The sequence below is a fragment of the Populus alba genome, chromosome 7, assembly GCF_005239225.2.
Source record: "Populus alba chromosome 7, ASM523922v2, whole genome shotgun sequence".
NCBI lineage: Eukaryota > Viridiplantae > Streptophyta > Magnoliopsida > Malpighiales > Salicaceae > Populus > Populus alba.
The window spans coordinates 2,282,784-2,295,201 of NC_133290.1; the positions used below are offsets into that span (position 1 = coordinate 2,282,784).

Consider the following 12,418-nt stretch of genomic DNA (forward strand, 5'->3'; position numbering starts at 1 on the left):
GAAATGACATGTGATTATTGATAGATAAGTAGGGTTTCAGTGTATTTTGTTTTCTTATTTTGCTCATGCGTTATAACATTGAATGGTGCAATTTCATGCGAACAGATTCCAAGAAAAACTGTCAGCCTTCCAATACAATCACAACAACAAAATGGGAAAAATACTTGTCTGTCTCTATGAATGCATGGTGTTTACTCACACTGACACTTGTTTGTCTCTGGATTTTCTTTTCCGTATTACAGGCATCAAGAGCTTAACTGGTCTGCTCAAGTAATGCTAGTTTGGAAGAAAAAATCTTCCACTGTGAAAAAAATTGCTTGTTTGAGAAATTTGTTTTGTCAACTGTGTTATTGTGAATATATATATATATATATATATATATATATTATATATATATATATATATATATATATATATATTAACTGTACTAGTTTAGACAACAGACTCTGGCCTCATTAGAGGTTTCAAACCTCCTCGTCATAATTACCACTTGATAAACAGAAAATAGACCAACCAAAAAATACCCTTCAAGTAACGGTAACGAAGATCCAACATAATAAGCTACATAATAAAAAGTAAAGTAGTATATGCTAAACATTTTACATTTAGTAAAATTCCAGTGATTGTACGTACTATCACACTTCAAACATTTTACATATAGTAAGTGTCTACCTGAAAATACAAGCGATTATACAGCAATGGTCTGGCCCTTTTTAATATTATGGACAGTTTCAACCTAACACGTGACATGATGACTAGGAGATCAAGGCTCTTGTTGCTTCACAGCATTTGGTTTTTCATTTTTTGTACTGGATACACTCTCGGTCAACTCAAGACCCTTGGTTTCATGTGGAAACAACATTACACAGCATCCTGCTACAAACATTACGCACACAAAAAGAACTAGTGCTGCTGTCTGATGGCATCCTTGCACCAAACTTACTGCCACAAGCGGGCAAATCATTCCCCCGATTCTTCCCATTGCGCTTGCAACTCCCATACCTGTTGATCTCACTGATGTTGGGTAAATCTGGAAGGAAAAAAAAAGCATGTTATTGCGGACCAGCAACTTAAATTTGGCGAAATGAGGGTGCTTTCAAGATTCAATTCCTGTAGCCATGTGTGCTGAATGTAAAATTGCTTGCAGATTGCTGCCATGACTGGGATGAAGTAAGAAAAATGCAGACATCAAAGGGTGAGATGTTACACTTAACACAAGAACTGCAGTGATTTACACGGGCCACAAGCACTCTTCTAACTTTAAGTAGTGCTAAGTTGAGTTGAGTACCTTAGGCCGTGTTTGTTAGGAGGGATGGATGGGGTAAAGTGGTGGCAGGATGAGGAAGGGAAAGGATGGATAGGTTACCATCCATCTGGTTTTTGGCTAACAAGGGAGGGAAATAATGGGAGTCAATCCATCCAAATTGAGAGCATTGAAAATTACAAAGGAGGGAAAGGATGAGAATCGAACCCCTCAAATTAGGAGGATTAAAAATTACACGTGAAAAAGTACTGGAAGGATCAGGTCCCGTCCTTGACAAACAAAGTGAACATCCAATCCCTTCACTTCTCACACCCTTACAATTCACTGTTAAATCCATACCAAGCATGCACATACAGACATTGCACAGGCCCTATCGCCTAGTCTTCTAAAACAAAGCTCTTAAAAGCCAGTGATGTTCAATTTCAGATCTGTATAGGGTATCATCAACGCATAGCTTTTTGTTTTTCTGAAAGAATAAACTCATGTATAACAAACAATTCAATTCAGTGTCATCAAAAGAACTTCTAATGCAAACAAATAATCCTGCATTTTTTTCTCTATAGTTTCTCGTCAACCCAACTAAAGAACAATCTGTCCCAAATGAATTGGCGTGAGCTGAAGTCTGTTTTTTTTTTCACTGAACGTTCTTGATTATGAAATATTAAAGAGAAAAATTCAACAATCAATAGGCTCTGGAGTGAAAATTTAATTATCATGACTCACCTCTGGAGCGTATATGAAGACAATAGTGAACGTTCCTGTGATGCATATTCGAGCACCGAAGAGAAGAATTGTTGTTATCCTTGGTGACTGATGGACTACCAATGGTAGAAGGAAGATGCAGGCCACAAAGAACAAAGCCGCCATCGAAAGTTTACGACCAATCCTATCAACTATGAGAGCTGACACAATGAGCCCCGGAAACTCTTGAGCCAAATAAAAGCTAGATGTTATTAAGCTTCCTTGGAGAGATTGCGAAATCAGATGTATCGTAAAAATAAAAACACTGCTGTGATGGCTGTGAAAACTCACCTGCAAAACTAGTGATGAAGACTTCTTTGTAATCAACATCAGAAGACTTATTTGACTGCACTTTAGTGTGATTGCACGTGTTGTTCTTATTGTTCAACTCAGTTGTCAGCAACACAAGGCCATAGTATGAAAATGCATTCCCAAAGAATACCACCCATAAAAGCACGGTTGACCTAGCTAATTTAGGTGAAATAAGCAATAACAGAGATTTTAGGACCCCCATGTCAGAATCCTTCCACTTAGGAGGAGGATGAAGAGGAGCAACATCTCCATCTCTACTTGCTGGCAGTGAAACCATGCCTTCTATAGGAATATTCTTTCCCTGTAGCTCAATCTCATTATCAGTAGCAAGAGCACCAAGAGGCAATTCTTTCCTATTTTGTTTGGCTATTTTCTCCAAAACTCTAAGGGCGTCACCTTTTTGACCTTTCAAACAGAAATACCTAGGTGATTCTGGTGTCGTGCAATAAAATACAAGGAGAAGGAATGAAGGCAAAGCAGATACCGCCAGTAGCCACCTCCAATTTAATCTAGGCATGATAATCTGCAAAGGGACAGAATAAGGATGAAACCATTTTCCAGTAATGTAGCACAGATTACATGGTGTAGGAAAAAGATAAAACCAGAACTATTTTATGGACTTCACTGGAAAACATAAAAGGCAACAACAACACAATAAGAAATAAAACACAAGTATGTTCTGGGATAATTCCAGAATAAGAGGTACAGATATGCAAATGATAGCATCAAGTGACTTCATGATGGCCATTAGAGTAAAGCAAGAAAGTTTCACAAACTCAGAATTCTTGAAATCCCAAATCCCAATCAACTCATATTTTGGCACATGCAACAGAAACTAATAAATAAAAACAAAGGCATGCACATTGGAAGTCTAATACTAATTATCATATGTTGGTATGTGAAACACATCACACCAATATAAAATCGTTTTCACCAACCACACGTAACCTGAGATTGAAGGTTGTTGACTATTTTAAACCAACAAAGAAATTTGGAACAAGAAACCAACAATGATAGAGAAATCATAAGCATACCCAGGCCAGTGAAGCCTCAAAGATTGCTCCAAATGTCCAGAATGCTGAGATAATCACCATCCACATTCCTCTGTTTGGTGCTGGTACAAACTCTAAAAACCAAGCAAAGAGTACAGGACCACCCCCGAGACCAAGACCAACCAGGCAACGAAACACAAGCAATGCAATATAATTTGGGGCAAAAGCACTTAGAAAACCAGCTCCAGAAGTAATTATTGCTGTAACCAAGAAACCTTTCCTGAAGAATACGATAAAAAAAACAATAGAGCATGTTTGAGAAACTAGAAAACACAAAACAAGATTGCAGCAGTAGTTCACAAAAGAGGCACAGCAAACATAATTTGTCAAAAGAAGAATAGTCACAAAAACCACAGTTGCAGGTGACAATAGATCTGTTAAAAGCTTCTATTCTTCAGCTTCATACCAAGTGTTTAGAAACTTGGATTTTTGAAATACATCAAGATTCAACCCTTTTCTATGTAAAAGCTAAATGGATATTGAAACCTTGAATTTTTTGAGCATCATCATGTTCTAGTAAAGCTGCTTTTATTTATTTATTTATTTTCTTTTTTGAAGTGATTCCTAGCGATGCTACTTAATATCACTCCGTGGGATATGGCCATGCACTGGATAGAGCTGCAGGAATCGATGAAACTACAAGGCTCCTTTTATCCTATTCTTCAAAAGTTCATTCAATTAATTCATCAAGGCTATCCATGTGTGACTCTCAATCAAAATGCGTAGGGATTCTGGCATAGTAATCAATATAATGACAGCAGAATCATCTTCAAGTTATGTGAATAATTATTATGAGCTTTGGGTAAAGAAAGGGCGGAACATAGAAATGCAGCCCACCTTCTTCCATATCTGTCTGAAACTACACCCCATGAATATGCTCCAACCAGCATGCCAGCAAAAACCACGCTGGTTATTAGACTCTCTTGCTGAGAAGTAAGATTCCAATCAGACTTAACTGCTGGCCCTATAAATGACAGAATCATCATCTCCATGGCTTCTGAAACCCAGCCCATGCCAGCATAGAGAAGCACAAAGTATTGAAATTTTCCGAACCCCATGGCCAGAATAGCGTCATCAACAGTATACCTTGGACCTCCATCTGTCATCTAAGAATATTAAGAAACTAAGCTAATTAATACAAACATTAGGAGCTTTTGCAGCTAAATTGATAGTTGTATATTATGATTGAAAACACCTTAAGACCACATAGATCAAGATGTTGAAAATGATTTGAAGACACTAATCTAAATACTATCAAGCTTTGAAAATCTTGTGTGTTCCTTCGAAACTTTGCAATCAAATTCAGCAGATTATGGCCTCCAGTCTATTCAAGGCATGAGAAAATTGAAATAAGAAAAAAGAAAGTAGAAACTTCCCATGTCTCATCCAGTTTCTGGGTGCATCCTAAGCAAATCATGAAAAGCACATGCATGTATACGACACATAATGTTTTATTATAGGCAAACTTATCATAAAACATTTCAAAAAAAACAAAGAGGCAACCATTTTTAATCACAGGTTTCTTCAAACCAATAAATTACAAAACAATAAATATAGGATTCATTGGCTGCATATTAACAAGAAATATAAATGACTAATAGCTAAATCACAGGTTTCTTCTCGATGAGGTAGATACCACAGATCTGTTGCATCAAAGTCAAGCAATGCAAAGTCTGTTCTTCAAGAAAATGAAACAAGAACTTACACCCAGATGTATAAATGGGGAGAAGGAAGAACAGACCTTGATAAATGCAGACCTATCGTCTTGTTCTTCTAAATGGAGATTGTTCTTGTGAGGCTGAAACAAGCAATGCCAAGCATAAGTGATAGGAGTCAAAGAAGACGCCGTGTGGAAGGAGGAATGATAGAGATGGCCCTCGATGAGAGCACTTTTAATGTCTTGCGTACCTGCTTGCTCATCTTAACAAACTAATCAATCAATCAAAAAAAAACGAAATTTATCTTGTGATTCACAGCCAAACAAATAAAAGATAAAAGAAAAGTTTAATCTTTCGAGGTGGGCAGGGAAGGATAGGGGTGTTCCTTGTTTTGTTATGCAAGATTTCCAGGCTTGGTGGGGTTTGATTTGACTATTCTGAATTCCCCCTCCTGTTTTCTAAAGGCTCGAGTTGACGTCGTCTTGAGCTGGTTGTCCTGTCGATGTAATTATACCATACGTATGTGGGATGCATCCCACGTAACCTTGTTGCTGATGTTGTTGTTTTTGCAATGTTACTGTCTTTCTTCCCTCCTTCCCTTAAACCAGGAGGAACAGGAACTGGGAGGAGGATGAGTTGCTAATGTTTGGTTTGGGGTCTCTCTCTTTTTTCTTCGGCCATTTCTCATGTTTCGTTCTTAAATACTTTTCCATTTTTGTTGGAAGTAATTTTTGTTGAAAAGTAAATTTCATAAAAAATAAATTTTAAAAAAATATTTTTTAATGTTTGATAGTATAATAAAAAATAAGTTAGAAAATATTTTTTTAGTGTTTGATTATGTAATGGAAAATAAGCTGAAAAATAATTTATTAATATTTTATTTTTCTCAAATTTATTAAAATAATGAGGAACAAATCTTACAAATTAAAAAGTTGAATGAGAATGCAATTGAAAAAAATATATAATTTCATAAATTATCTTAAATAAAATAAATAATAATCAAAATAATAGAGATGAAATCTAAAAAAAATTAAAAAAATAAAAGATAAATAAATTAAAAATAATAATAATCAACATTTCATAAATTATTTCAAATAAAATAAGTAACAATCAAAAGAATAAGGACTAAATTTGATAGATAAAAAATTTCAATAAAAAATGATAAGAAAAAAGCAAATAGCAATTATAAAAATAAGGACCAAAGTTAATATAAAAATAAAATTTTAAGAGATGAAATTAAAAAATAAATATTCAAAACAAAATATATATATATATATATATATAACAATTAAAAATTTGAGGACCAAATTTGATATAATTAGTAAATAATAACATTTCTAAATTTTTCACAACTTTCTGAAAAGTGTTTTCAGCCCAAATTTTTCAGAAAAACATTTTCCTGAAAACCAAGCTAAATTTTTCTTTTACTGGAAAGTGTTTTTCCATTGACCAACTTTTCTAATGGCAAACAAACACAAGAAAGTTTAGAAAATGATTTCCCGGAAACCACTTTTCGGAAAACAAACACAGCTAAAGAGAAAACATTTTCTTGAAAACCAAGCCAAATTTTGCTTTGACTGAAAAATGTTTTTTCGTTAACCAACTTTTTCTAATGACAAACAAACACAGGAAAGTTTAGAAAATAATTTCTCAAAAACTACTTTCCTAAAAAACAAACATGATCTTTGTTGTTTTTTGGTTTCCTCTCGTCAATCCTCGTGGGCTTCATTTTTTTCTTCTTTTTTTTAGACTCGTTAAATTAAAAATAGAAGGGTTTTACTTGAGGAGGCGAGAGATCCACCTCATCCCTTTTTTTCATAATAATTTTATTTTTTTTAATATGATGTATAAATTTTATTTTATTTTATTTTATTTTTGAAATATTCTATAGTCTTATGCATGAACTTGAGTTTAGACTATATTTTTAATGGGCTGTCTTCTATCACTAATTTAAAAAAAAAAATAGTAAAAGTTCTCCTATCCCTCTTCTCCCAGTCATTTATCCAGCCAGAAACCAGACAAGTATTTTTTGGATCAAATCTTGGTCTGGGCCGGACTGGCTAGCATACACCAGGCTTAACCCAACCAACTCAGGCCCATACCAACAGGCTTAAAGAACATCAATGGCATAGCGAAGGTTATAGATGAGGTAAATGACACGCTGGTTAAATAACAAGGAAATTATGGATACAAGCCCATGCTCTTCCATCCGCAAGCCTTCAAAATAGAGGCCCATGCTCGCAGGCTGGCGCGTATTTTGGCCTGCCTTTCTTTTTTACATGCCTTTTCCTTTTATCTTTATTTCCTCTTTTTTTTTCCTTTGTTTATAAAAAAATTATTATCAGAAATAATCATTATTGTCAAAGATAATGATTCTTCGTTTGACCGTGCCGGGCATGATAATTAATAATTAATCGATATAATATGCACAGTTTACAAAAGAAATTTATATCGACGACACAAAAGGAAGTGATGTGACGCCTATTTTTTAAAAAAAAATCATCACTAAATATAGATTAACATATATAGGAAGAATTTATATAAATAACAAGGATTTAGTGATTGATAATTTATTATTTTTTAGCTTATACTAATTTTTTATCGATGAAGAATTATTTTAAAACTGATTCAAAAAATGTGATTTATTGTTTTTTTCTTTGTTATCTGTATGTGTATAAAGAATCAACCTGTAAATAAATACATAAAAAATAGTAAAAAATTTGTAATTTGAATAGATATCTCTCAGTAGTGTCTAAAATTAGGGATGACAACATTCAATACTGGTTTTTTTTGGGTGATTATATTTTATATGTTTTTATATTATTATAGTGTTTAATCTGTATCATTGATCAAATTATTATGCTCTGTATATTTATTTATTTTTATTTTTATTGGAAAAAAAAAGAAAGATATTAGTGTTGGTACCAAACCTCGTCATCGACGTTGGAAGTTTGTTCTGATATGAAACATGCAATGAAAGAAAAAATGAAGATGATTGGTCCCCCAATTCTGGGACCCACTGCCTGCCTGAAAAGGAGAAATGCACAGGGACCCCACCTTTCCTCAATTTGATACCACAAAAAGAATGGTGAAAGTGACACGTTGGTTTACCCCCCGCCCCTTCCATGCCCATTCCCACCCTCCATGAGCTATATGTGTCTTCCCATTTTCCACACCCCTCCTTGTCTTTCTTAATGTGTTTGTTTCGTGATTGTTTCTAAGTAAATCATAAAAAATACATATTTAATAATATATAAATACTTGTTTACATACATACATACATACATACATATATATATATATATATAATCCAAATCTTAAAAAAAAAAAATATTGATTCCACTATAAAAACTAGCGACACAGGTTACTAGGTTGAGCTAATCAAGTATAAAACAAACCACAATAAAATATGAAGCATGATCTCCAATAAACTAAATATTAAAGTATAAAATTATAAAATAAAATATAAATTAAAAAATATTATTAAAATGAATAGTATTTTGTGACAAAGTATTTTTTTATAAAACAATTTTTTTAAAACTACAATTACAAAAGCTACCACAATATTTAACCTTTCTTTTGTTTCGTGGACATGCATCCATGTATATATATGCAATCCAGATCTTAGAAGAAAAAAAAAAGCTTGATTCCACTATTAAAACCCGCGACACAAGTTACTAGGTCAAGCTAATCACGTATAAAACAAATCACAATAAATTATGAAGCATGATCTCCAGTAAACTAAATATTAAAGTATAAAATTATAAAATAAAATATAGATTAAAAAATACTATTAAAATGAATAGTATTTTGTGACGTGGTGTACAATAAAAAAACCACCTTTTTTAGTTTATACTAATGGATTGATGGTTTGCACAATGCAGCAAGACGGAACAAAAAAAAAAAGATTTAGGAGACCATTATGTTTTTAAAGAAGTAAAATAAATTTGATAACAAGATTAAATCTTGGTTAATTTAATGATACAATAAAAATGAGTTAAAAACAAACAAACAAAAAACATCATTCCGAGCAAAACTGGGCCAGCACATGAAACTTGTGACCTGGACATGAGATATGTCTAGATTACTTGTCTATCATGCATTCAAGATTGCGAGATCGAGATAATTCAATATAAAATGAAATTAAGAATAAATAGAATCAAAGTTGGAAAAAATGAGAGACAAGTATAAATAAAGATATCTAATATTATAACACGAATCATTTACCCTGTTAAATTTGATAAATCTTCAATAAAAACCAACACACATAAAAAGTTATTAAATTGCATAAAAGGAAATAAAATATTATGCAATGATGCTCGTATTTAAATTATTCTAAAATGCAAAACATTTTCATTTTAAAAAATTAAATTAATTTATATAAAATATAAAAAAGTACAAATAAACCATGCTAACCTCCTCAAAAATTAAATACACCCATTACAATTTAAAAATTAACTTCATTTTTAAAGTGTTAAATAGGAAAAAAAAATCATTGAGAGGGCTATTGATTAAAACACAAAGCTAAAAATTATGTAAAAAAACACACATAAAAAGATATTAATAATAAAAAAAGAATGAGGTTAGGCATTACCAAGCCTGGTAAGCCAGACCAAATGTTTAACATGTTATGAAATGGGCCGCACTCGGGACTTTTATTTTTTAAGTTAACAAGGCGAACGACATAATATTTTTAAAATAGATGATACATTGTCTGAATTTCTAAATTTCAGCTAATGTGGTTGCTAAAAAAAACTACCTCAAAACCAGAAAAAAAAAAAATGAGCTGAAATCTATTTTTTTGGCAATTTTAAGTAAAATAGAAACACCTGGTTCAAACTTTTTTTATCATATAAAATCATTTGACACGAAAAAAACAATTGTTTTAGTGGTTGGAATCGTCGTCAACGACAACCTTTTCTTTTTATGTCGAAATCTGGCGAGCCTCTCTCTCCTCCAAAAAACAAAAACTGGTAAAAAAATATTTAGTATTGAAATTGAATTTTTAAAAAATTAAAGGGACCAGTTAGTAAAAAAAAATCACTAAAATAAAAAGAATCACAATTAAGTTCTAATTTTAATTAAAAAACTAAATTATACAAAATAAAAATTTAAAATTCAAATTGATATTTTTTAAAAAATCATTATTTCAACCCTTGATGACATGGAAATGGTAAACTGTAATCATGATACAGTTTTTTTTTTTTATAAAAAAAACTCTTTTAGTGATTGTTACGGACATGGCACCATGGCCATGAACATGCCAATATTTATATCCTCTCTTCCCTCCATCTAGCCGGATTGAATCTCGCACAAGGATTCCTCTCCTCTTTTTTTTTTTAATAATTCGATCCAACAACGCATATTTTATATACTTTCGTGTGTGGGGTCTATTATGCCAAACCCCGTACACAGTATTTACACCTTATTTTTTAAAAATAGTTTTTATTTAAAAATATATTAAAATAATATTTTGATACTTTTAAAATTAAGAATACTAAAAATTAATTTGTAATAAATAAAGAAATTTATATATTTTTTTAAATGTTTTTAAAAGACAAGAACAAATAAAATAAGAGGGAGTGGGAGCTGGTATGTTGGAGGTGACACCAATTAGAAACAAGCACTGGCATGTCGACACAATCAATAATACATCTCATTGACAAGTGGCAATTGCATGTCGACGTTTCTTAATCTTCGGTTAGAAAACAAATGTTACGGGGCCCACATCCTTTTTTTTTAATCATTTTCCGAACTGCGTCTCGCTTTTCATCATTAATACGCGTACTGTTTTGCATTTATATTTTAATAGTATTTTTAAAAAAGATTTATTTTATTTTTATTTTTTATTTATTTTAAATTAGTATTATTCTTGATGTTTTTAAATTATTTTGATATATTAATATTAAAAATAAATTTAAAAATATTATTTTAATACATATTAAAAAACACACACTCTAAAAAATATCCTAATCCAGGACAGTCCAATGGTGTAAGAAACTGTGATGTTTTCACGTGAAGAAGACCTTGGATCTATCTAGCCTTTTTTGATTTACTGAGACTGACCATGTCATGGCATGTATGGTAACGATATAATTTTTTAAAAAAATATTTTTTATTTAAAAATATATTTTTTATTTTATTAAAATTATTTTTGATATGAATATATCAAAATAATCTAAAAACACTAAAAAATATTAATTTAAAATAAATAAAAAAAATATTTTTTTTTAAAATACAAAAACAAATAGAATTTACATGATTTCATGCAATCATGATTGTTGAACCCATAATACCTTAATGGGTTGATTATTTAAACCAGTTTAGATAAGAAAATAAAAAATTTATTGACCTGTTTTAAAATTCAAGTTGATTCACTAAGACGATTAAAACCCAGCTATCAACCTATTATTTGTTTTTATTGAATTCTTTTATAAAAAAAATGCTGTTTTGATTCTTTTAATTTTTTATATTTATCGATCGATTGTGTGTTTTATTTAGTATAATGAATCCATGGAAGATCGGAGAGGCCATGTAGTGATTTGCTTGCCTTGCGCACTCGGTCAAGGAGCAATACTTTATTTTGTCTGCTGTAAATCATACATCACAGTAGTGCATGCCGTAGGGTTTACAAAAATAGTTTTATTCACGAAAGGAAAAAAAAAATACCTTAGTTTATTTTACAGTGTTCTTAAGAATTAAAATTTATATTTTATATTAAAAAATAATATAAATTATATCCTAAAATCTCATTTAAGAATTTAAGTTATTGGGTTAAGATGGTTCCTTAACATAACATCAAAGCTTTAATGACCAAGCGATTACGAGTTTAAACCTTACCATCTTCATTTATGTAATAGAAATTAAGAACAATATAATACAAGTCTTTGCAAGTTTCAAGATTAAACAACTTTTACTTGAGTAAGTGTCTTAGAGAATAATATAAATCATATATTGTGACTTTATTTAACAATTTAAGCTACTGGATTAAGATGATTTTTTGATATAGTATCAGAACTTTAATGACCAAATAGTCATGCATAAAAAACAACTAAATTATAAGATGAGCAGAATAATTTTTCCTCAAGAAAACATATACTTAAATTAAAACATCTTAGATACAACACAAGTTACATACAACTTCCTAATCACTCCAATCTTATTTGTCTAAACTATAAGATTTTTATAATTCTTCTGTCGTAGTTTTTAAACTACAATTTCTTAATTTAAAGATTATTTTTTCTTGAATGATTTATGATAAGAATAAGTCAAGAACAAATGCATGTAGTAATTCACCACGTAGCTTAAATAAATCTGCAAAAATCATGTAGATTTTTTTGCACTCATGGAAGGATTGCAACAGAGTGGTAAGAAGTGAAAATGGCAGAGAC

The 12,418-nt window shown here is 31.2% G+C and overlaps 1 protein-coding gene across 1 annotated transcript; it reads right to left on the minus strand.

The window, feature by feature from the left end:
- Nucleotides 1-562: 562 nt before the first annotated feature.
- On the minus strand, nucleotides 563-5,690 carry LOC118050529 (organic cation/carnitine transporter 7). The gene is made up of 7 exons (XM_035060909.2): nucleotides 5,278-5,690; nucleotides 5,111-5,167; nucleotides 4,207-4,475; nucleotides 3,352-3,589; nucleotides 2,297-2,840; nucleotides 1,988-2,190; nucleotides 563-1,030 (listed from the first exon to the last, which is right to left on the minus strand). Exons 1-7 carry the CDS (start codon nucleotides 5,287-5,289, stop codon nucleotides 764-766), a joined length of 1,590 nt encoding a protein of 529 aa, XP_034916800.1. The 5' UTR covers nucleotides 5,290-5,690; the 3' UTR covers nucleotides 563-763.
- Nucleotides 5,691-12,418: the final 6,728 nt, after the last annotated feature.